This window comes from Cydia strobilella, chromosome 19, assembly GCF_947568885.1.
Source record: "Cydia strobilella chromosome 19, ilCydStro3.1, whole genome shotgun sequence".
Classification (NCBI taxonomy): domain Eukaryota; kingdom Metazoa; phylum Arthropoda; class Insecta; order Lepidoptera; family Tortricidae; genus Cydia; species Cydia strobilella.
The window spans coordinates 5207502-5234870 of record NC_086059.1 but is presented as its reverse complement, the minus strand read 5'-3'; the positions used below and the strand labels follow the sequence as shown (position 1 = coordinate 5234870).

Here is a 27369-nt window from a genome sequence, read left to right as displayed (position 1 = left end):
GGGTCTACATCGTAATCAGCCTCGAAACCGTGCTTGTGCCGCAGCGTATTAATATTCCACATGTATCATATACGGCTACATTCCTGATACCTAGCACGTTGCTGATGAACTAATAAGTGTAAACCAGGAGAAAGTGATATATGAACGTACGAACTATGTTAAGTACTTTTCCCCTCACTAGCTCGGAAAGCCGTCTTTTATCCTTTAAAACAAGCGGGGAAAAACGCATTTTATCCACTAGTGGGGAAAGTAATTTGACCTTGGATGGAGCCTGTTTAAGTAGCTTGACAAATAAAAAAGACCAAATTTAGCTTTATTTAATAATTTTAAGTCATAAACCTTATATTTCCATAGGAAACGTTAGATTTTTTATTTATATAAATATAATTCTGAACGCACAAGTTGAGTCGATGCAATTTCAAAACGCATCGTTGACATTTCATACGTCAGAACAGAAATGTCAACATTGTCAACAAATTTGTTACGTAAAAATCAGAATTTCCAGTGTTTTCTGTTATAATATCGTAAAAAAATAAGTGATTCCAGTGATGAAGATGATTTAACGCCTGTGGATGTTGCACTTTCCTCGCTATAGTGAGGGGAAAAGTTTTGTGTTACACACGGGTGCAAATGTATTTTACTTCTCGTGTGTTGAAAGACTCGCTACGCTCAGGATTCTATTTTAGAACCACTCGCTTCGCTCGTGGTTCAACTATAGAATCCTTCCGCTAGCTCGTGTTTCAATTCCACACTCGCGGGTAAAATACAACTTTGCACCCTTGTATAACAAATAACTATTACCTAGCCAATGCTCACCTGCCTTCCGTTCTTGTGAGATTGCAAAGTTAGGGCCTACTGCAAACTTCGAATATCGAAATTTATCTGCCTCTCTAGAGCTTTACGTTTAAGGTTTAAGTTGATTTCTTATTAGCAAAGTCAGAAACTATTCACGCCTCGACGTCCGTAGTCAGGACCATTTAGGTTTTAAAATGTGAAGGATGAACACCCGGATTCAGGAATCAAAGATTTACGTACCGCTCTTTCGAGTTTCTGTCCAGAAATGGCAAGAACAACGTACCTAACGAAGTTCCACCATCTAACCAAAGTATCTACACCGATGTATTTTTTAATGATAGGCATATGAGGCAAACGACAATACGAATCGCCTTACGGTAAACAATGATCACCGCCCATGGACACAACTTCAACATCAGAGGAGTAAAAATTTTACAAGTGCGTTACCGGCCTTTGGGTCGTATCGATCCAGAACATAGAGTATATACGAGTAGTTATATATAGACATGAAACCGAGCGACCAGGGGTAAGAGAAAGACATATTCATGTATTGACAGTTTTATGTATGGCAGCTGTTGCGAACGCAACCTTTTATGTGTATAATGCAGTAGCAAAACGCAGCCGTCGGGCTCGCTTACTATGCGGAGGCTTATTTAAATGCACCAATAGGAGCGCTCCACATAACCTGTATCGCGGCCAATTAGAGGCACCTAAATTTAGACTACCATTTTTAACATTCAAAATTAGCTTAACCACTTTCGCATCAGCCCCCATACTATTACCACCACTTCTACACTTTTAACCGTTTACGTCAACTGTACCTTGTAAAGTAACCAGCACCTATTGATTATAAGTTTACTTCAAATCGAAGTCTTTTTATTTGTCGTCGAGACCTGCACGGCGGCTACACAGCATAATCCTTTTTCTCTTTCACTCTTATAAATTTCGGTATTTCGCCATCGCCTCCTACCTATGCTGCTATAACCCGACCATGAAAAAAAACCCGGTCGGTGATAAGGACAAAGCATGGCACTATTTTCTCTTTCCTCTTATAGGAATCGCAATAAGACTATCTTTCTCTATCAAAGAGTGTCAGGCCCTTGACCGCAGGCGACAGTTCATTCCACAAGCTGTGAGAGGCAGGAAGTTTTTGGATAAACACGTTGAGGACTGAGGTCCAACCGTGATGGAGATGGAAATTTTGCAACGTCTGGCAGAACGTATAGGATGTTATTTTGTGGCTCACGGCATAATCTGTTTCAGTTTAATTTTAACACAAACTGAGGTTCTGAAGCGATTGGCACAGTACGCGGTAGGAATACGATAGTCCCATGCGATTATTCTCATGTTGTTTGGCACGTGACTTCCGTTCAGTGTTTGCAAATGCATAATAGCGGCGATCAAAACTATGCATACTGATGTAAACTTTATGTCATTGCATTAAGGTGGAAAATGTATAAGTACATATCTTTGACTTTGGCCCTGCGTTCAGCTTTGAATTCATATTAGAATCATATTCCCCGGAATATACGCAGCTTGATATTTACTAACATAACGTAACAAGGTCATTACACTGAAAAAAATAATTGCCGAACCGATTGAATAATAAAAAAAAACTGAACTTATGAAATAAAGAAATAAAATTTGATCAATATCTTAAAACCGTATGTTGTTATATACAAACCGACCTTTTAACCAGTGTAAAAATGTCTCAATTTTTGTGTAAGTAGTACTAAGTGTTTTGTTACTATTATGCAAACATTTCTTTCAGTGATTTGATCTTATTTAATTTTCCTGTTCCGGTAAATTAAGGAATGGGAGAGCCACGTGACGCTGACGAGTCACATGTTAAAAACGAACCAAAACTAAGAAAGGCAGGATTTTTAGGAAGGTTTTTTAAGAGGGAAAGAAACACCCAAACTTACTCGTACCATGCCATTACTCTAAAAATTCCCATAGTAGAGTACAGTCGCCATCAGATATATCGGAGCGGCCAAGGTGTTCACAATATCTGAACACGCACTGTAACGCCCTGACAATAGAGGCGTGTTCAGATATTTCTGAGGACAGACTAAAGAAAAATACCTATAATAATTTAGTTTTGTAAAATTTTAACAGTTTCAAAAAACAAATATGCATTGAAGTGGATAGACTTTAGGAAGCAGAATTATTAATCTTTCACATGTGTGCGGTGGTCTAAGTCTAAACTTGTGTGAGTCGTGTGTTAAACTTCGGTGATGTTGTATAAAGCAGAAAAAACGTTCTTGAAAAAAATTCAAACAGATGACTAAAAATTCGGTCAGGATCAGGATTTTTATCATAGACAAGACAAGAGGTAGCATCAGAGAGCGTATTAATAGCATAACACTATTATTATTATTGGTTCGAAACGTCGGGATGTATTATATTATAAATTCAATATACGCGTTATAATCCGGGATGGATTATAAATTCAATATACGCGATATAATCCGTTTTCATAGTTTTATTTCATGAGTAACTATCGCGGTAACCGAAGACAATATTAGCATAACACTAGTTTCTTACTACCAACGTCAGAAAGAGACTTACGTCAAAGTGCAGTCATAAAAAAATTAATTTACTTCCGTATTTATGAATCACGAGTTGTTGTGTATTATCCAATTACTTTTAGGTTGCTTATAGGCCACTGTAACATACCTTGACAAAAATCGTAAGGTCACAATTAATGAACAACGTACATAATACATACACAATAGAACCTAATTATAAAAAAGGAAGCACTTTAAATTCACAAACTGAATAGAGTCTTCGTTATCTGACAATCAGCGTTATTCTGTAGCATTATACCGGCCGGGAATTACATACAATTTTCTCAAATGTAGTTTCAGTTACCGTGTGTCTGGGGCCTTATTCTCGTTGATGTATCAAAAGTATAACTCAATTGTATTGAAAAGAAATAAAATATTCGTTATTAAAAATTAGCAAAAAATCATCGATACTATAAGATGTGTATGTAATGTCTATGACCTGACAAATCCGTGCTTCCAATTTGCCAATTTTGTAGAAGATAAGAATGGGTATAGTAAGTTATCCTTAAAAGATAGACATCGCGGACTTTTTTGTAGAGCAATGAAAGAGAGATCTTCCCACCATACATTGTTTTGTTATATCTCAAACGGGTTGGGCAGCGTTTTCGGTTATTAGTAGTTTTCACTGAAATTATTACGATTTACTTACTTCTCGCTTAATAGTTTTGACAAAATACAAGCCTATAGTTGCAAAAATGATTGTGCCACACACTGACCGTGGAATGCTAGAGGATATTAAGGCGGAATTCCACCAGTGAGCGGCACAAGCATAACTATTCAGTACAAAAATGCTTGTGCCGCACACTGACCGTGGAATGCTAGAGGATATCAAGGCGGAATTCCACCAGTGTGCGGCACAAGCATAACTATTCAGTACAAAAATGCTTGTGCCGCACACTGACCGTGGAATCCCGCTTTTAGGTGCTTACAATTTCATTTTAAAACAGTTAGGTCCAGAAATAAACGTCACTTTCACATACTTCAAACGAGTATGTAGGTGAAAGTGAGTAAGTGTAGTTCTACGGTGGCCTACCCGTATATTTCCAGCCTTAACCCATACAGTCAGCAGTAGAAGTTGCTAAGCGGGCGAGGGGTTCAAAATTATCTTGACGCGACTTTATTCTTAAGAGAATGAAATGTAACTTCAAGGCAGGCAACTAGTTTTGGGCATATACCTATAGTTATAGTACTGCACTCATCCGCAATCCGCATATCCCAATCCTTAATTACTGCACTCATACTATGTATCCCTAAGTTACCTATTCTACCGGCAAAGCAGTTGCTTTTAAATCAATGTCTCACACTTTATTGCTTCCACTCCACACTTCCGTACCCTGTGGGGTTGCCCTGACACAAATATGGTGGTTATTACAATGTAGGTATTTGCGATTCAATCCGCCACAAGAGATTTATGCAAAATGTTAACTTCATTTAACATGGGTTCGATTGCATCTACTTGGTGGGAAGGTGGATTAAAACAGGTGCTTCATTTGCCAATTACACTTGCCCGGTGCAGATTGGAATAAACATTTTTAAATGTGTATTTTGATTTGGTGATAGCACCAAAAGTATAGACTCGGTACCCTACCCTTACAGTATTTTCACTACAAAAGATGAACTAAGATTTGGAGAAGATGACAGATCATATAGAGTAGGAGAAGCCTAAGTTATCCACCTAAATAATACCCTTAATAAGTACTGCGAGAGAACGGAAAGATAAGTAGTCAATTTTCGCATGTATCGACTAAAAGGTACTTATATTTTTCCTTGCATATTAATTTCGCCTCTTTATGCCTCACTTTCCAGTCATGATGACAGACTATAAAAGCGCGACCACCATAGGACCTTTGGTAGGAATGTTCATTTCAGTCTTGAACGACAGTTTTACCAAACTTAAAACAATTTAACCGCAATTTTAAGTGTGGTTAAATCGATAACACAATGTCGTTTGATGACAAAAATGTGTTACCAGCCCAGCTCATTGACATGGAAAAACAAATGACACGCGTGCACAATGGGTCTACATCGTAATCAGCCTCGAAACCGTGCTTGTGCCGCAGCGTATTAATATTCCACATGTATCATATACGGCTACATTCCTGATACCTAGCACGTTGCTGATGAACTAATAAGTGTAAACCAGGAGAAAGTGATATATGAACGTACGAACTATGTTAAGTACTTTACCTAGCTAATGCTCACCTGCCTTCCGTTCTTGTGAGATTGCAAAGTTAGGGCCTACTGCAAACTTCGAATATCGAAATTTATCTGCCTCTCTATCGCTTTACGTTTAAGGTTTAAGTTGATTTCTTATTAGCAAAGTCAGAAACTATTCACGCCTCGACGTCCGTAGTCAGGACCATTTAGGTTTTAAAGTGTAAAGGATGAACACCCGGACTCGGGAATCAAAGATTTACGTACCGCTCATTCGAGTTCCTGTCCAGAAATGGCAAGAACAACGTACCTACCGAAGTACCACCATCTAACCAAAGTATCTACACCGATGTATTTTTTAATGATAGGCATATGAGGCAAACGACAATACGAATCGCCTTACGGTAAACAATGATCACCGCCCATGGACACAACTTCAACATCAGAGGAGTAAAAATTTTACAAGTGCGTTACCGGCCTTTGGGTCGTATCGATCCAGAACATAGCGTATATACGAGTAGTTATATATAGACATGAAACCGAGCGACCAGGGGTAAGAGAAAGACATATTCATGTATTGACAGTTTCATGTATGGCAGCTGTTGCGAACGCAACCTTTTATGTGTATAATGCAGTAGCAAAACGCAGCCGTCGGGCTCGCTTACTATGCGGAGGCTTATTTAAATGCACCAATAGGAGCGCTCCACATAACCTGTATCGCGGCCAATTAGAGGCACCTAAATTTAGACTACCATTTTTAACATTCAAAATTAGCTTAACCACTTTCGCATCAGCCCCCATACTATTACCACCACTTCTACACTTTTAACCGTTTACGTCAACTGTACCTTGTAAAGTAACCAGCACCTATTGATTATAAGTTTACTTCAAATCGAAGTCTTTTTATTTGTCGTCGAGACCTGCACGGCGGTTACACAGCATAATCCTTTTTCTCTTTCACTCTTATAAATTTCGGTATTTCGCCATCGCCTCCTACCTATGCTGCTATAACCCGACCATGAAAAAAAACCCGGTCGGTGATAAGGACAAAGCATGGCACTATTTTCTGTTTCCTCTTATAGGAATCGCAATAAGACTATCTTTCTCTATCAAAGAGTGTCAGGCCCTTGACCGCAGGCGACAGTTCATTCCACAAGCTGTGAGCGGCAGGAAGTTTTTGGATAAACACGTTGAGGACTGAGGTCCAACCGTGATGGAGATGGAAATTTTGCAACGTCTGGCAGAACGTATAGGATGTTATTTTGTGGCTCACGGCATAATCTGTTTCAGTTTAATTTTAACACAAACTGAGGTTCTGAAGCGATTGGCACAGTACGCGGTAGGAATACGATAGTCCCACATGCGATTATTCTCATGTTGTTTGGCATGTGACTTCCGTTCAGTGTTTGCAAATGCATAATAGCGGCGATCAAAACTATGCATACTGATGTAAACTTTATGTCATTGCATTAAGGTGGAAAATGTATAAGTACATATCTTTGACTTTGGCCCTGCGTTCAGCTTTGAATTCATATTAGAATCATATTCCCCGGAATATACGCAGCTTGATATTTACTAACATAACGTAACAAGGTCATTACACTGAAAAAAAAATTGCCGAACCGATTGAATAATAAAAAAAAACTGAACTTATGAAATAAAGAAATAAAATTTGATCAATATCTTAAAACCGTATGTTGTTATACAAACCGACCTTTTAACCAGTGTAAAAATGTCTCAATTTTTGTGTAAGTAGTACTAAGTGTTTTGTTACTATTATGCAAACATTTCTTTCAGTGATTTGATCTTATTTAATTTTCCTGTTCCGGTAAATTAAGGAATGGGAGAGCCACGTGACGCTGACGAGTCACATGTTAAAAACGAACCAAAACTAAGAAAGGCAGGATTTTTAGGAAGGTTTTTTAAGAGGGAAAGAAACACCCAAACTTACTCGTACCATGCCATTTTAATTTAACTCTAAACATTCCCATAGTAGAGTACAGTCGCCATCAGATATATCAGAGCGGCCAAGGTGTTCACAATATCTGAACACGTACTCTAACGCCCTGACCCTGACAATAGAGGCGTGTTCAGACATTTCTGAGGACAGACTAAAGAAAAATACCTATAATAATTTAGATTAGTACAATTTTAACAGTTTCAAAAAACAAATATGCATTGAAGTGGATAGACTTTAGGAAGCAGAATTATTAATCTTTCACATGTGTGCGGTGGTCTAAGTCTAAACTCGTGTGAGTCGTGTGTTAAACCTCGGTGATGTTGTTGAGACTTCCCTAAAAGAAATCTCTGAATGGGGTCGACTAAACTTAGTCCGTTTTAACCCTGCCAAGACACAGGTTTGCGCGTTTACCGCAAAAAAGTTAGAGTTTGTCGTGTCACCTCGTTTTGAGAGCACTCCCCTGACTGCCGCAGCCAGCATCGGAATCCTCGGCGTCGACATTTCGAGTGAAGTCCAGTTCCGCGGCCATTTAGAGGGTAAGGCCAAATTAGCCTCAAAAAAGCTTGGTGTGCTCAACAGATCGAGACAGTATTTCACGCCGGCCCACCGCCTACAGCTGTACAAAGCGCAGGTTCGCCCGCACATGGAATACTGCTCTCATCTATGGGCAGGGGCACCCCAATACCAGCTTCTCCCTCTGGACCGCATCCAACGAAGAGCGACTCGAATTGTCGACTGCCAGCGTATTTCGGAACGGCTTGACTCCTTGGCGCTGCGTAGAGATGTGGCCTCGCTCTGCATTTTCTATCGCGTGTATAACGGGGAGTGCTCCGAGGAATTGTTCGGATTAATCCCTGCCGCTTCTTTTCGCCATCGCCCTACGCGACAACATTACCATCCTTACCACTTAGATGGTTGGCAGTCCTCAACTGTGCGTTTCTCTAGAAACTTCCTGCCTCGCACAGCTAAACTGTGGAATGAACTGTCGCCTGCGGTATTTCCGGACCGATATGACCTTCAAACCTTCAAGAAAAGAGCGTACTCCCATCTTAAAGGCCGGCAACGCACTTACAACCCCTCTGGTGTTGCGGGTGTCCATGGGCGGCGATAATCGCTTACCATCAGGTGATCCGTCTGCTCGTTTGCCTCCTATTTCATTAAAAAAAAAAAAATAGAGCAGAAAAAACGTTCTTGAAAAAAATGCAAAAAGATGACTAAAAATTCGGTCAGGATCAGGATTTTTATCATACATAGACAAGACAAGAGGTACCATCAGAGAGCGTATTAATAGCATAACACTATTATTATTATTGGTTCAAAACGTCGGGATGTATTATAAATTCAATATACGCGATATAATCCGTTTTCATAGTTTTATTTCATGAGTAACTATCGCGGTAACCGAAGACAATATTAGCATAACACTAGTTTCTTACTACCAACGTCAGAAAGAGACTTACGTCAAAGTGCAGTCATAAAAAATTTAATTTACTTCCGTATTTATGAATCACGAGTTGTTGTGTATTATCCAATTACTTTAAGGTTGCTTATAGGCCACTGTAACATACCTTGACAAAAATCGTAAGGTCACAATTAATGAACAACGTACATAATACATACACAATAGAACATAATTATAAAAAAGAAAGCACTTTAAATTCACAAACTGAATAGAGTCATCGTTATCTGACAATCAGCGTTATTTTGTAGCATTATACCGGCCGGGAATTACATACAATTTTCTCAAATGTAGTTTCAGTTACCGTGTGTCTGGGGCCTTATTCTCGTTGATGTATCAAAAGTATAACTCAATTGTATTGAAAAGAAATAAAATATTCGTTATTAAAAATTAGCAAAAAATCATCGATACTATAAGATGTGTATGTAATGTCTATGACCTGACAAATCCGTGCTTCCAATTTGCCAATTTTGTAGAAGATAAGAATGGGTATAGTAAGTTATCCTTAAAAGATAGACATCGCGGACTTTTTTGTAGAGCAATGAAAGAGAGATCTTCCCACCATACATTGTTTTGTTATATCTCAAACGGGTTGGGCAGCGTTTTCGGTTATTAGTAGTTTTCACTGAAATTATTACGATTTACTTACTTCTCGCTTAATAGTTTTGACAAAATACAAGCCTATAGTTGCAACGGCTCGGCTATCATCGTGCACGGTCCCAATAACGAGTAGAAGTTTTGTATGTAAAAATTCTACTTGCTCTTATTTCTTTGTATTACAGTATTTACAGTTTCTAAACTAAAACTAGTACCAAACATATTATGTAAATATATGTTTAATATGGACTATTTGTCTGCAATAAACGATTACAATTACAATTAATATGTTACTTGCTTGAATGTTCGTGACGTTCGTCTCAGATTTCATGTTATTTCCCAATGTCGTTTTAAAATGTTTTCGATTGTATGGCGGCGGTTAGTGTGATTCTTAGGGCCGGTACTAGGGTTTTCAATCCGGATCCGAAATGTATGAAATGATCCGGATCCAGATCTCATACATTTCAGATCCGTCGTGCAAACTTTAGCCACGGTACAGACGGACTGCAACCCGACTGGCCCAGTGGCGTAGCATGAACCAATCTAGCCGTGAGCGAAAACCACATCTGCGAGCCCCTTTTCAATGTGTTTTCCCAAGGTAATAAAAAGGTTGGCTTTGCGAGGCCCCCCTAAGTGCGAGGCCCCATTTACCCACGCCTATAGCTACGCTACGCTATTGTCGACTGCAACTTGTATGGGAACTGCACGCCGTCGTTGCAGTTGGAGTGCAGTCGGCTTGCAGTTCCCATACAAGTTGCAGTCGGGTTGCAGTCCGTCTGTACCAGCCCTATCTTCACAACCCTTGCCTGCAAGCACTCGTTCGCTCTAAAGCAAAGCCGCATGTGTGCGTACAGAACATACTGATGTTTTCATTGAATTGGTATTATATTGGCATTGAATACTTAGTTTCTGTACATAGCACATGAAAAACAAAAACTGCAAGCCTGCAATTATACATGTGTAGGTAGTTAGATGATACATCCTCATTCATTACTGTATATAGTAAGTTACTTAGTCATGATAAAATATGTCTGGAAAGTGGAAATTATAAACCGCAGTGTACTTACGTATTTTTTTTTATTAAGTGTACGATGCTGAAGAAGTTATTTTAGTATTTTATTAAAACCTTTAATGTGGCTCTCGCTCACGATATATATATTTATATACGTGTGGTTCAAATCTTGCAACTTAAGTTTGAACCACTTCCTAGTATCTGATTCAGTTGAAATTTGGAGTACCGTAAAATGGGGTGAGTAGAGATTGAGGGGGCAGAAGGGACGCGGATGTTTTCAGTTCCTACTTCGATTTTCTGGTTCAGGTTGCTCTAAAAGTAATTTTATTATACTTTTAGACATAATATTTATCAGTACGGTTTTTACTCACTATTATTTTCAGTGCACGACGAACAACCGCCGCGGACACTCGTGCCTGAGGATGGATTCCCAAAGAATCCGAAACATGTCGCCAAAAGCGACTAAAAATAATAGTGAGTAAAAACCGTACTGATAAATATTTTGAAATATGTCTCACGATAGTTTAAGTGCGACTTTTAGACATATTTCTTTTTCTTGTGGCAACACTGAGTAGCCAAATTATAACATTAAAAAAAACTAGAATCACTAGAAGTGAGAGGTGTAAGACATAGATATAGGCCAGGACCGGAATCAGGGCGGCGGGAACCCATCATGTGGAAAAGGAGCGATAAGGATAAGCGGAGAGTGGGACGGAGAGCAGATCAAGGCAAGCTAATCCGAAATTCACAATCCGAAAGGTGTACTCCATAAATTTTCCCATCTCACCCCAATGCTATCCCCTATAACCCCAACTACGGGGTGAAGTGAGACTTCGCACTATTTTGTGCTTATCTTCAAAATTATGAAATTAAACGACAGATAATCATTAAAAAACTAAAATTAACACGGCCGGACTATTTTTTATGTATAAAAATCAACGAGCCACATGTAAAAATACATTTTTATCGAGGTTTGAATGTGGGTTTTGTTTCTACTCACCCCATTTTACGGTACATGACAATGCAATAATATGCTAACATGGACATGGAGCTGATCCGATGATGCAGTCGGAAGGGAGCCAGAGGAACTCCTCAATGGAAAAAACAACAAACACTTCGTTTAGGATCATGAGAAAGGTCGCTAGAAGTAGATAGATATGGCAATGAGATGATGTACAGTCAGCAATAACAGTGTGTCACAAAAAATTGGCAATATATCAGAACTCATTATACCTATATATCATGATAGAAAAGGTCATTAACCTCGTTCAAGATTTTAGCACATTGTACTGTCATAAGATGTCGTACATCGATGTCACCTACCATAATTTTATGAAGCATATTAAACCCTAAGTCAGTCTTTATCTAGCCCCAAACTAAGCAAAGCTTGTACTATGGGTGCTAGGCGACGACATACATACTTATATACATATTAAACACCCATGACTCAAGAACAAATATTTGTGCTCAGCACACAAATAAATGCCCTTACCGGAATTCGAACCCAGGACCATCGGTTTCGCAGGCAGGGTCACTAGTAGTGACCCTGCCTGTGACTCACTACCCAATAGGTAGTACCCACTAGACCAGACCAGTCGTCAAAATATGTGTAATAAGATCACAATGGACTTTAGGAATGCCTCGTAAGGCTTATATTTGCTTGATAGAAGGTTTTCATCAGTCAATGACCTTGTCCTATCGAATCATCGGACCGGTTCGAATTATTATAAGACTGAAAGGTTGCAGATATACGAGGTGTATACAAGAAACCGTTAGTTCATGGTTTAAAATATTGTATTTAACAACTTTCTAACAATTTACAATAAGTACCAAAATACTTGGTGTGGTTTAACCCTTAAATTTAATGCATAGTGTAGGTATTTGCTGTTCCTTTTCTACGTTTCGTCTATGGAACCCTAAAAATGGCCGCGTCATGAGGGTTCTCGAGGTCTATCTACAGCTCATAAACCACTAATATTAGTATATTGTTCGTTTAGGCATTTTTTGACTGATTTGCAGTGGTTTTATGCAACAGGTTTATGGTAATCAAATCACGTAGTTAGCCTAGGTCGGCCGATCATATGCTAATGGCATTGATCAATCCGTCGTTCATCTTGTGACGTCACGGCCATACCGTTAGTTAATTATGCTTTACATGTCCGCAATCGGGCATTCATTAATTTTCTTCAAAGATAGATATAACTCCGTAATAGATGGATACAGTCTAAGGAAAAAACGTGCCTCGAAAATCACGAAAATTTGATTCTCGATCAGATGGCGCCACTAGCTTTGGCCTACTCTCGTATAGAGGGCGTTGACGGTTTCGTTTGTTATTGATAATTTTAACGCATATCCGTTAAAGAACATGGGTCAAAATCATATAAAAATAATTAATGCAAATAAAATAAGAAATAAGCGGTTTTGACTTATTTAGAATATTAGTGGTGGTAAATGCTATAACTGTTTCAAATTTTAGGTATCTATCAAACGGTCTCTAAGAAAAACGCATTTAACTGATTTGGAAGACCGAAGTGATCCCATAAGTGTTCCGTTTGTCAAAACAAAGTTTTGCACGGAACACTAAAAATCATTTATCCATATTTAAATACCTATACATTTTAACGTATTTTTATAAATCAACTTCTTCATTTTTAGTTTTAAAGTATGTCGATAGATGGCAGTGAATTTACAGTGGTTACAAAACTTACTATGACAGTACCGCTCTCTTATTATATCCTCTTTGATTTTCTTGTTTCATTTTACGATGTCCTGGTAAAAAGGTAAACTTATACTAGTTATAAAACGTTACTTTTTTCCGGACTTGGTTAGCGTACGTAGAACTCATTAAGGCTTTTACCACAATGATTTCAGAAATTCAGTTGCAGCGCCGGAGTGATAACCGCTTAAGTATACTCCCGACATAAATTATAAATAAAAAACCGTCCAAGTGTGAGTCGGACTCGCCCACCGAGGGTTCCGTACTTTTTAGTATTTGTTGTTATAGCGGCAACAAAAATACATCATCTGTGAAAATTTCAATTTATCACGGTTCATGAGATACAGCCTGGTGACAGACAGACGGACAGTGGAGTCTTAGTAATACTAATAGGGTCCCGTCTTTACCCAAAGGATATTGACATTCATAATTTATTGACATGCGTGACATCTTATATGTGAATAATGTGACTTCTGCTCGTGAATTTTAAGAGCCCTTGATAAGTTGCTGTTGCATAAAATACTATTTTAGCTATTAAAAACTCATAGAACAAAAATCCCAATTGACCGTAAAATTAGCTTACAAAATTGTATTTTTTTTTCCAATCGCTATTGTTACATGACCAAAATTACTACTTTTACTACATTTTGCAATAGATTGATGTCCATATTTCATATTTTTATTTATTTATTCCATTAACAATACAAGATTGTGTTTGAAATTACATAGCTTGTTTCGGTGCATGTATATATTTTAAACTCTACAGTATTTCAATTAGTATTCTAGCTAGAGAAGCCACTAAAATGGAACGAATGTATCGTTTGTTGATTATTTCTGCTTCTTACATTAGTTCCATTTCAGTGGCTTTTCTATTAGCTAGAATGAATACTAATAGGTAGGTTTTTTGTTATTTTTTATTTTTAGTTGCCATAACGCGTATGAGTGAAATATAAAAAAATACACATTTACTTATAACTGTCCGTCTGTCCGTCTGTCTGTCTGTCCGTCTGTCTATCACCAGGCTGTATCTCATGAACCGTGATAGCTAGAAAGTTGAAATTTTCACAGTTGATGTATTTTTGGTGCCGCTATACTAAAAAGTACGGAACCCTCGGTGGGCGAGTCCGACTCGCACTTGTCCGGTTTTTAGATTTAAGCCACTAGATGGAGAATTGGAGAGCCAGCGTGAAGTGTAGGGGGCAGCACCTGCTTAGAAGCGTGAATTGTTTTTGCTTTCGATTCAGGTCACGAGATGGCAGACCCTCCAACACGCACGGTCTCTATGGGAAATCAACAATATTGTCTGTTGCTAAGCGGCTAGCGTTTAAAATTATCTGGACCAAAAATTTATATGATGTTAAAAATTATCTGAACCATCGCCAATAGAAAAGGGAACATGTTGAGACAATTGGGACACCTGTTGCGACACGATGAATTCAAGACCATCATAGAAGGGAAAGTCCAAGGAAACAGGAAGAGAAGGAAGCCGAAGGGCGGGCATACATGGAAAAGTGCAACATTTTGCTGAGGCAAAATCTTTTTATCTTTATATTTTTGTTTGAATAAATGTATGTACAATTGTACATACCTACAAGGGCTACAAGTCAGAATAAGCCTTAAAATAATTTTAAGTCTAATTTAAAGGTTTATTTTTGTTTGTAACCGTTTGTAAACATTCATTCCATGTGGTGTTGGATAAAACTTTTATATATGTTATCTGTACTCTAAAGCTAAAGCTCGGCGCCTCGCACTACGATTATGAGTACTTATGTAAAACAGCCAGGAAGAAAGCAAATTCATCGAGGGCAAAATGATTAACGTAGCACTCTTCGATGACCATTTGTAGGTTTTTATGTCTTTGTAAATAATAAGGTTTACGATTACGAGTAGTCCGTCCGTTCACAGTTGGGTATAGTAATAGTAACAGTGTCGACGATACCGTCACTGCTCTGTGGCTCACATACAGCTAAGAACTTCACAGCCACGTGATCTTAAAATACCTAAGAGCTACTTAAGTACCTAGTTTACGATATATTCATATATCCTGACATTAAATGTGCATACTCATTAAAGTCATTATAATCAATAACACGATGATATTTGCATTTCCTTTACATTATAAAAAGTTATAGGTATTTTTTTTTTATTGAACACGAAAGGAGGGACCTCGCATATATTATTTATAAGTGCAGAATCTATATAAAAGTAAAACAGACAAGTTGTTGTAGATTTGTAACTGTTCATAGAAGAAGAATATTTTATTCGCAATAAACATTACTAATTTCCAAGGACCTACAATCAGCAAAGCACCCCTGCATACGCCTTTGTATAGGTCTCAATTCTCAAACTTATCTCCATACGGTTGAGCGGTTTAAGCGTGAAACGCGTTTATAATAATAGGGATCTAGGGATCTTAAGGGCAACCCACACTAGCGTCTCCCGACGGCGTCTATTCAACGCTATGGCTGCTGCTCGACGCAACCGTTGGCGCAACTGCGCAGCAACGCCATTTTCCATAGAGTTGACGGTCGGAAGACGAGACGCTAGTGCCGGGTGGCTGTTAGGGCTAACTATATATATATTTACATGAACGTATAAACATGCACATACTTACAAAGGTTAAAGTGATTTCCTTATTCCACCACCTATTTATATTGTATAGTTTCTATTCAAGACACTATTTATTGCTTCATAATAAAGCCATTTAAAGTCTATTGAAATGTTTAAGAGTGTAATTACTTTTGTTTCCACATGTTTCAATAGGCAATGTAGCCATGAATTGTATGAAACGGACGAGGTTGTCATATATTTAAAATCGAAAGCGTAGTAAATACGAATACAACGATTTTGAGTTATTAATACTCGATATTAACCCAAAACCATTACCATTATATAACAGATTATAGAGTTATCTATTTTTAAATGAATACATCAAAAAGTCATTAATTAGATAAATGCTTAGTTTGATAATTAAACTGTATAATTAAGTCAGAATAAAACGATGTAATATAAACAACATTTAAATGTAGGCGCGTCAAAAAGAAAAACAACTTTCTGTTACGAGTAAATAAAATAAAACATTTTCAAGAACTTTTATCCACGACTTACATACGTGTAATATGTTATGATTATGAAGATTTTAACAACCCCAAACACAATAAGTGCATTGTTTTATTGCAATTTTACAATTAAGTAGGTATCAATGGCTTGTTAAATTAGAAAAAGAGGGGGCTCAAAAAGTTTTAATAATACATATAAGTAAAAGAAGAACAATAAATTCAAGTGTAGTTTTTCATTAGTTAGTTTTTTTTTAATAATCAAGAGGCCTCGTCTCCAATTTCAATTTCAATTTGAATACTATATTAATAAAATAAAGTTTTACATTTTAATTTTTTTTCTCCCAGTTGAAATATCACTTGGAATAAAAAGCAGCGTCAGCCAAGTGCGCGATTCACATTAAAGAACTTGTTAGGGTTTTGACCTTATTTTGATATGACCTTGAAGATCGCTCACGTTGATTGGTACCATAACAACAGTCAGTGCCCAAAAAATATCTATATACTACCTTAATATATCGGCAATAAGGTCATGTATACATATTTGGCACTTTGTCCGTATCGATATTTTCAGACGTGACTGTAACAAAAAAGTTGACTCACCATCAGCGCCAAGCAATGGTCTGCCACAGTCCACATAACATACGTAGCAGCCATTGGAAAACCATTTTTAATTTGGAACTTGTTACACGAGAATAAGGTTAACAATTGAATGATATTCCCAATGCCTGTTACGACTGTTATTCTTGGTGGAATAGTGGTCGAGTCACACCCATGTAGAGAAACGCGGACGTTTGCATGACTTCCTATGGGAACCGTTTTCACACCGGTGTGTTATTCAAAAATATCTATACGATTCTCAACCCTATTTCATTGACATAAGTTGGATGTAATGTTAGACTTGACTATGCCAGTTATGGTGAGTCGACGCATTTGAAATTAAAAAGCGTGGTTGAGTTTCTTTTAAAACAAATCTAGACTAGTATTTTTTATACAATTTTGGTGTTTGACGATCCTTTTGTGAATTCTTATTATTAAGTTTGACATATCTATAATAATTCAATGTTTTTAAGAATACTAATAACTGCATCAATAAATTGCTCTGAAATTTAGATTAAGGTAATATTTAAAACTTGACAATTTAAAAGTGCTTGTTGCTAGGCCTATTTGAATAAAGAATATATTGAATTGAATTGAATTGAATTGAATTGAATTCATAATAAATGACCGTATTAAAAAAATATTATGAACCAAAATATACATTGTGAATTATAAGTAATAGATTCATTTACATACATATACATACATATAATCACGCCTATTTCCCGGAGGGGTAGGCAGAGACCACGGATTTCCACTTGCTGCGATCCTGACATACCTCTTTCGCTTCCTTCACTTTCATAACATTCCTCATACACGCTCGCCGGTTTAGGGTGCTCTTGACCTGGCCTTTCTTCAGGATTTCCCCGATCTGATCAGAGAAAGTCCGCCGAGGTCTGCCCCTTCCAACTCCCGTTTCTACCTCTCCCTTATACACTCTCTTTGTTAGCCTTCTTTCACTCATTCTTTCCAGATTCATTTATTCCTTTATAAAACATAGTTTTACATGTCAAACACAGTAAAGTCATATTTACAACTATTTATATCTTAGTTATAAATGTAATAATAGAACTGACAACAAACATTACGTAATGCAGTTCTCAAGAAATGCCGATAATTAGAGTGTTCCTTGTGTTACCGCAGGCTATTATCGATGTGCGAATTGCTATCTGGTTACAACACTTTTCTTGTTACATTATGGTTGACAGTCTTTTCCGTATATTTTGTATTACTAACAGCAACCTCTTGACCGTCGTGGACCTTAGGTCTTTGTGACAAGGTTTACGAATACACACACACATAATTTACATTTGGCCAATATGTAAGTTGTTATTTCACGCAGACGAACAGGGTAGTCTCTAGGGAGTAATCGATGTATTTTTAATTAATGTCATCAAGAGACAAGGAGATTAACTTTTTAACTGGAGTTATTTTAAACCATCCAGCTTTGGTGCCGAGTCTTTATTCGACATATGCAATGATTTGGCTCACGATATGTCCCTTAATTTTATTGCATAGTGGGTATTGGCAGGGGTGCGAAACTCCTCCTTTCGGGTATTCTCGGCTCCGTTCGGCTCAGCATTGCTCCGAGCAATTATTAGGGTTGTCACAACTTGACGTCCCTTTGCATGCACGACCACAGATAAGATAATGACTTGATTTTGACAACCTTAAATAGCCGAAAGGGATAGAGCCGTATTAGAAAGGGACAGCATTCGTGCCTGAACCGCGGTCAAACTTCGGTTTTGTAGGAAGTTTCCTTTCTTTACGGTAGTACTATTATTTATTCTGTGGTATTGGTTAGAAGCTGTTGTTAGAAGATACAGATCTATTAAATAAATACCGGACTAGCTAGTTTAATAAAAAGATACATAAACATGTAGCTACCTATATACATGTTTGTGTGTACAGTGTACAGGATATGTAATGTAACTATCCAACGGGTTAATGTTTATTGTTCGCATTTTATATTGCAATTATGCGAACCCATCGAAGCCATCTCGAACGTGTATACATTTATCAATAGGGAAGCATAATGCAAAGATATATAAAAAATATTTATACTAGAAACTTCTGTCTCTTTTGGTTCTAAGTTTCAACTGGAATCAAAAGAGAAGCATAATCTGTGGGTTTAGACTCATTAAATACTTGGCTAATCGAAGTCATTTGGTAGTGAGAATACAGAGATTCAGATAGACTTTATTTACTGTTACAACCAGGGACCGGACAACCCTTTCCGCGATAAAACCCTTTCAATGGGCGACACTTAAACACGGCTAACACATTGAAAGACTTTCCCTTTTGAACTGCAAGCCCATTCATACCCTTACCTTTGACTAACCCTTACCGAAAAGCTAACCAAATATAAGGCTAGCTCTTAATAAGGGTTACCCTTATCTTTAAGCGCTTTTTATAAAGGTTTCCCTTTGCGTGAAAGAGACAGAATTAGTATATATCTACGGTAGTGTATGAAAAGGAAAGAAAATACGTGCCTAGTCAAAGAACGCCGCCGTCGCCGCCGACGATCGCTTATATGCTAAAAGGGAAGCCCTTTATAAGGCTAACCCTTATAAGCAATATGCAATGTGTTGGTTAGCGGATGATAAGGGTTTTGTAAGGGTATTTGGGCTACCGATTACTCAAATGTGGTAGCTTTATATAAGGGTTTTTAAAACCAAAACAAAGGGTTTCGTCTGGCAAAGGGTATGGTGAGTTAAGCCTTATGCAATACCCTTATAAAACCCCGATAAGGGATAGCGGGCCGGTCCCTGGTTACAACCGGTGGTAGGAAGTTTTTAAGATGGCAGAAATAAAAGATAATATCTGAGAACTGGACTACAATTAATATTTGGGCAAAAAGTGTCAGTCTCAGTTTAATTATTTTTTTTGGAATAATTACGTGTATCTTCAAAATGAAAACAGTTCTAAAAAATTGTCAACATCCCTAGCACCTCGGTCTTCAGTTATTCTCATTCAGAAGAGTCCCAAGGGTCGTCACGAGTAACGAGACTAAAATCAATATTGTTAAAGACGGTTGAAATTTTAACACGTGATAAAAAAAACGTGCGTTCGTTCGGTCGTTACCCTTTATAGAATAAAAGCAGTATAATATTATACTTATATAGCGAGTTTGTAGCCAAGTATAAAACGGACCACAGTGGAAATTAGTCTTGAGTCAAAGTCCTTTTGGCAATGACATCATGTTCTAACATAACACGTAACAATAACAAACCAAATTTGTGAAAAACAACATAAGCCAATATGATAAATCCTGTACGTAAAAACTAGCCAAGTCAAATCTAGAACTTGAATTACAATTTACATCCCAAGTAAAATAAATGCATTGTAAAAATTATTTTCTACACAACACATGGCACCGATGATCTCAATTCTTTTGTCGGCGAAGTTTTCAGATTTTTGCCTCTACATGTATATGTCGGCGGCCGATCGTAAGATCAGGCAGATCGTAATATTCCTGTTTATTGTTTTGACGGTAGTCACCTTAAACCAATAGATAGGTAGGATAGGTTCGTCAGGTTGCTTAAGATGCCCGAAGGGCAAACTGTCCAGAAATAGGGACTCCGCTACGCGGGGCGCCGTCGACTCAATGAACGAGACAAAGATTTTCACGTTTCACGATATCCCTAAGAATAACACAATCTGCCTGATTTACGATCGGCTGCCGACATATACACCTAATAGTCTATCTTGATGCCAAACATCAAGTTTCTAGGTCATCTGGAATTGGATTAGGTTTTTGGTCAGGTAGTCACAAAAATGCGATTTCATATGTGCAGGTTAAAAATAGGTCTCAAGTTGTGAAGGGATCAAAAGTAGCTCGAAATGGTTCGTGTAATATTATAATACACACGGTTGCAGCGTCGCCAGTTCATTTTTCTTTGAATATTTTCATATGGGTACATTACATACATAGTACAGTCGAAGGCATAAATATCGATCCAGACAAATGGCTCAAAAATATGTGAACACAACTTACAGTAGGACCTCGCTAATCCGGTCGGGCTAAAACCGGTTGGCAATTTTGTTATGGTATCTATAAAAACCCCTTAGTAAGCTCTATTATTTGACATTCCGTGCATTTTTTACGGACGGATCAAGAATAAATCCATTAATTATAGCAAATTATAGTAATTAACATAATCACGCAAAAAAACCGTAAGTATCGATTATTTCTTAATACTTGATGCAGTCACGTTACTTGTGTTGCAATGCAACAAGAACAATAGATGGCGGTCAATCCCGTTTGTTTGTAGTTAGCCAGGTTAGCTTACGAAAGTTAAGTTCCGTATTTATATGTGCCATTTTCAACCAAAAGGGTACTTATTGTCGCTTGTCAGTAAGGTACCTTTTGGTTGAAAACGTCACATATTCTGGTAAGAATCCTCTAACTAAGGGCAGGCCTCCGTCACTCGCTTAAGGCCACGCCCGCCCTATATGCCTACCGCTCGGCGTATCGTCGACGATACAACCGACAGAGGGCCGCCGAACGCCCTCCTGAGCGCTCGCACCGCACGTTTCCCGCGCTTACGCTTCGAAATGCCGAAACCACGTAATTATTGTGCAGTAGTCAAAAAACAAAGGAAAATTTGTCGTTTTTTTCATTGCCGAGAGACGAAGAAAGGTGAAGATACTAATTTTAAATCTATCTATGAATTTTGTCACCATTTATTTCTAAGTAGGTAAATCGTAAATTAAGGAGTTTTTTGAGTCAGGTATTATTAGTGTTGTTTTTAAATATTTGATTGACTAATAAAAAATGTGGTTGACATTCATTTTATTACAATAATTATCATAGGTACAACCCTAGCGCATTCTTACGATGACGCGTTGGCACGTGACTCGCACGGCGGGCAACGCAGTCTCGACTCTTTGTGCGCGTACTTATGGTACATTTTTTCTCGTCCTGAAAAGCAGGTATTATTATTAAGATTTTGTAGGCTATTATAGCGTAGGTATTTTCGCTTTTGTATGGGAATGATGTATCTGTTACGTAGTAACTATTTATTAATCTGTGCTAAGGGCCAACTATCGTGAGCGGTTAGCTGGGTAAACATATATCGGTGAATTTACATAGCACACGGAATAATTTAGAAACTTCCCACATATTTGTATGGGGATTGAAATTTCCCATGTCTAAAATGAAAGTTTCCTTTATTTTTTGTAATATGTTTCTGAAAGTTTTGAGAACTTTCCCAAATTTTTGGAAACTTGATGATTGATGACAATGATGACATTATTCCTATTGTTTACACTCGGGCCATCGGCACTGCAAAATGCGCCTTGATTTTTGCGAAAGCATCGTTTTCCGTGAGTAAATGCTAATAAACAAAGCGTAGGAGTTAGGTACAGTCAAGGGCATAAGTATACTATATTCATTCCCAAAGTTTCAAAAATATGTGTACGCTCTTACACCTTAGACAATAAAGGCGTGTTCACATATTTTTGGGCCATTTGTCTGTATCGATATTTTTGCCTTCAAAGTATATATATGCGGAAACAAAGATTTAAACAACCAAAACTTTATGATAAGATCCCAAATAGTATAAAAAATACTTGCACCATTCTTGGATTTATATTAAGATAAAAATCTTTAAGTAGGTATTGTAAGTAAACTAATATTTTGTAATCCAAACGGCCTATTATTCCATAGGTGAATTCTTGGACATATAGTTTGACAGTTAACTATTATTTCTATTGTTTAATTGCATTCTTATTGTTGTATTTTTCTTTATATTAATTTATTTTTGTAATCTAATTTGACATTCATCTTGTGTAGGTACTAACTATTATGTACCTGATTGTAACACTCACAATGTATGATTAATATAAAAAAACTGGACAAGTGCGAGTCGGACTTGCTCACCGAGGTTTCCGTACATTTTAGTATTTGTTGTTATAGCGGCAACAGAAATACATCATCTGTGAAAATTTCAACTGTCTAGCTATCACGGTCCATGAGATACAGCATGGTGACAAACAGACAGACGGACAGAAGAGTCTTAGTAATAGGGTCCTGTTTTAACCCTTTGGGTACGGAACCCTAATAAATGAATATAAATATGTATTTACTCTAAACTCAGTCTAACTCTAAAGTCAAATAAAATTTACACACTAGCCTACGTCACTCACATTACAAATCAACTAAATAATTAATGTAATCCATACTAATATTATAAATGCGAAAGTCTGTCTGTCTGTCTGTCTGTCTGTCTGTCTGTGTGTTACCTCTTCATGCTTAAACCGCTGAACAAATTTAGTTGAAATTTGGTATACAGATAGTTTGAGTCCTGGAAAAGGACATAGGATACTTTTTATCCCAGAACTCACCCCTCAAGGGGGTGAAAAGGGGGGTGGAAATTTGTATGGGGAATCAATAACCGCTGAACCGATTTAGATGAAACTTGGTATGGGGATAGTTTGAGCTGTGGGAAAGGATATAGAATTTGGGGGTAAAAAAGGATAGATTAAAAAGCAGACTTGTTTAAGAATTAAGATACCCAAATTACTAATTCCACGCAGACGAAGTCGCGGGCAAAAGCTAGTTTTTATATATCAGAAGCTTCTTTATGGCCTACCAAAAGTTGCTGACTCCTCTGTCGAAGTGACACAAAGATGCCTAAGGAGACAGAAGACAGCTAGTAGCTACCTAGCTCAAAATTTCAGCCTAACAAACCAGCGAGGAAATGCTGCCAGGATCTTCAGTATCATGCAGTTTTAGTTTAATTTTTGTTTGTTGATTTATTTATCATTTCTTTAAATGTATAAAACCAGTTTCGAAGCTCAGTCTTCGTAAATTAAACTTAGAATTTTAATGTTTTTTAAAACATATTCTTTAGCTCTCTATGAAGCCAATGGGTCCTAAAGCCCCTAAAGGTTAAATTTTTTCATCTAAAAAATATTTCTATTTCGGTTGTGTTTTAATTTATCGCCACTCGTTGCGAATTTCCTACTTTTCGCACTTGTTTCGTTATGTACCATTTCTTTCTTTCTAGCTATTCAGATTAGGATGCGAAAAAAAAGGTTGTTATAAAGTTTTAAAAAACCAGAAGACACTTACCGGTTAAGGGTAACGCAGCAGTATCTCCGTCAGTTTATTTATTCCACTTATATACACTACAGAATGAAGTGTATGAGATATCAAGCAATACTTAAATAAATGGACGCGATAAAAACGTTAAAGAGCTTTGTGCAAAGCTGCAAAGCCTTTGTTATTGTTTTTATTCAGCACATTTTCTTGACAGCTGTGACTTGACTGTGAGGTGTGTGTGACATTGACGTTTAAATTGAGGAACGTTCATAAATGGTAAATCTAGTATTGGCCCGTAAGACGCCGATCAATCAACGTTAACCAAAACCAAGCAATACAATGAGTACTACAGTTTTTATTGCAGAATATTTTACGTTCTTATAGTTAGTCATTATACCTACAATATAATATTAGGTTAAACGACTGTATTCTAACATTTCACTACCTAATACTGCTGTCACTATTTCACAGTTTTGGAACGTGTCGCGAAGTCGCGATTTTAAAAGTAAAAGTTCAAAACAAAAGGATTGTAAACAACACGATTTCAATGAGTGATTTTAATAAACATAATATTTATATCACACTGCTCCGCACTTCGGAGCGACGTCTAGTGCTGCGATTATTTATTTTCTACCTACTGTAGAATCTCTACTTGATTTGTATGCTTGAGATGTATATATTGTATATATCAAATATCTAACACGTTGGCGTCGCCTCTCCGTGCGAAGGTGCGAATCGCACGACGCAGCGTCATGCTGCACGGTATGCGACACTGAGCTCCATAGTACCGTATGGATTTTTGTTCATAAACGCGATTCGTCGTGCACCGCAGCTCCGGACGAAGATGAAGATACGCAGCAAAAACCGCACTACCACTTCGCAACGAAATGCGGCGGCAGTGTGATAACCGCCTTAAACAACACTGCCGATAATGACAATTTTATACTTTTCATTTAACATGCTCTGAAAGTGGGTCATTGTTGTTCTAAAAACTGTGCAGAAAATGATACGTTTCAGCTTTAGACCACTATATCTACTTTCTATTAAGTAGGTACGTTTTTGTTTCTTTTTTTACCATAAGCAATTAAAATTTTGGTTTTAAATGGATTTTTTGTACAATTTCCATTCTGATAATGAACTCCCCATTCCATAAATAACGATATTTTTACCTAAATTGTTAATAGAAAGTACCCTCAAGAAATAGCCGTGTTTTTTTGATTATTCGAAATGAAAAGTACAGTGTTTAACTCGGGTGAAAGGCAACATTTCTGTCGAGGACGTAGTTTGGCGCTCGAACGCAACGTCCGGTCCTTTTATCTACTGTTTATTACGATTTCCAAGACCGCCAGTTAATGATAGGATGGGAATACTGGGAATTGAATAAGGTAGGTAAGTAAGTAACTTGCCTACTTCTCCGATTGTGTGGTACCGGTGGTACCTAATTATTGGTACCTACTAGGTACAGTGTACGTATTAGGTAGGTACCTATATAGATTTAAAATTTAACAGAAAAGGACCTAAATTTTATCAAGTAAGTACCTAGTACCTACCTAAATAGCGAATCATGTAAGGTAGGTAAGGTACCTATTTATTTAAAAAGAGTCGACAACACGTTTGTGTTACCACTGAAGTTAGACTTCAGCCACAGGCTTTGCTTAAGTACGTATTTTCTTTCCAAAACTTGTGTTAGTATAAAATTGTAAGTAATCAAGTACGAAATTCCGAGTTCTCCGATAAAATCATGAAATGTAATTTTTCTTTTTCAGGTTTTACAATTCCACGAGATTGAAGCGATGATGCGGCGGTAGCATTTTGTAAAACACCCAAAATGCTGGACGTATCAGACACTGTAAGTAATCAAACAGCATCGTAGCTAGGGGTACACATTTAACACATTACTTGTTTCATTGCAAAATAGGCAAGTAGTGCAAGCAGTCTAGTACTACAATCTATCTTCCTACTTATCTACTTTCTAATCCCTAACTCATTTAAGGTATATTGTACACTAGGCACTTATCGATATCAATACAAACGATATATTATAATATAGCTTTAACAGAATGCTATGGGAACCTTTTCTGAAATGGAACTAGTAGGCTGAGTAGGCAATTTGGAATCAGTTTCATGACTCATGACCCACATATATTTGTGCAATAAAGTCCTGTAAATTGACTTGGCCAAAAAGTGTCTAAAATCTAAATAGACCCTGTAGAACTTTTCGCAGAGCTCATGGTCCCGGATTCACTTTGGTATAAGGTATAAGATTTAGATTAGTTAGATTTCATAAAACCACATAAGATATTATTTTATTGCCAATAGCAGTGACTCAGTCTGTTGTAAATGACGCTTCATTTGGGGAGCACCCAAAGATGATATCGATCTACTATTCTATTCCCGACATTCGAACTAAGGCCTTGTTCGCGACTTCATGAGTTGGATATCAGCCAAACTAGACTGTTTGTATTGTACATTTAATCATATCATACAAACACCATGTTTGTTTAACATCTAAACCACGTGAAACAAATAACTTTATCAGTAGACAATTCTTGTTGGAAACTGTGGAAAGGCGCGAGACGAATGAGTGTGTTTTGATTAACTGTGTCTAAACTAGTCTAAAGTCGTTATGTCGAACGCGAAGAAGAAGATAAGTCGGCGACGCTTGTTGTGCAAGGTTAGTGAACTAATCCGTGAAATAATTAAGCTGCCTTTTGAGGGAAATTAAGGGCCATATATAAATATAAGTAAATATTGTTCCTACAGTTCAAGAAGATAAAAGAAGGCTAAGAGTGGCTCTGTGAGCTGTAGAACTCGCGAGCATAACTTGGAACTGAATAAATGTATGGCTCCGCCATTTTGAAAATAAATCTCCAAAAACCGGCCAAGTGCGAGTCGGACTCGCCCACCGAGGGTTGCGTACTTTTTAGTATTTGTTATTATAGCGGCAACAGAAACGCATCATCTGTGAAAATTTCAACTGTCTAGCTATCACGGTTCAAGAACCAGGCTGTATCTCAAGAGATACAGCCTGGTGACAGACAGACGGACAGCGGAGTCTTAGTAATAGGGTCCCGTTTTTACCCTTTGGGTACGGAACCCTAAAAACTAAATCGACAAAATTTTTTTTATCATCGAACCTGCAGGTTCGATGTTCTGTGAGCATGCTCACAGAATTTCACGAGAATCGGTTGAGTCGGTGTGAGGAAAAATCCATCTGGACATACGAAAGCATTTTTTTTCCCAACCTGAAACGGAGACCTTTGCTAACGCTCGGTCAATAAGTGAAACTCGGATTTTGTCTGTTTGAAAACAATCAATAAAATCTTCATCCTCCTTTTAAAGTCGGTTAAAAAAGACTACACGAGTTTTCCAACGGTGCTGTTTTGTATATAATTCCATAAT

General features: G+C 37.5%; 2 protein-coding genes across 5 annotated transcripts in view; one reads left to right on the top strand and one right to left on the bottom strand.

The window, feature by feature from the left end:
* Nucleotides 1–24159, bottom strand: part of LOC134750219 (methyl-CpG-binding domain protein 4-like) — a 56373-nt gene extending 32214 nt beyond the window's left edge. The window contains exon 1 of the mRNA XM_063685360.1: nt 23998–24159. The gene's annotated coding sequence lies outside the window, so the exon portion shown is untranslated. The remainder of the gene's footprint in view (nt 1–23997) is intronic.
* Nucleotides 1–27369, top strand: part of LOC134750215 (calcium release-activated calcium channel protein 1-like) — a 72326-nt gene that overhangs the window by 17813 nt on the left and 27144 nt on the right. For 2 of the 4 annotated variants that reach the window (XM_063685354.1, XM_063685351.1), the window contains exon 2: nt 25734–25816. In XM_063685354.1, coding sequence (XP_063541424.1) covers nt 25796–25816 — 21 coding nt within the window. In that variant the 5' untranslated portion in view covers nt 25734–25795. Of the gene's footprint in view, nt 1–25733; nt 25817–26491; nt 26642–27369 lie in introns of those variants that run through there. The other 2 variants (XM_063685353.1, XM_063685350.1) reach the window with 2 other exon arrangements.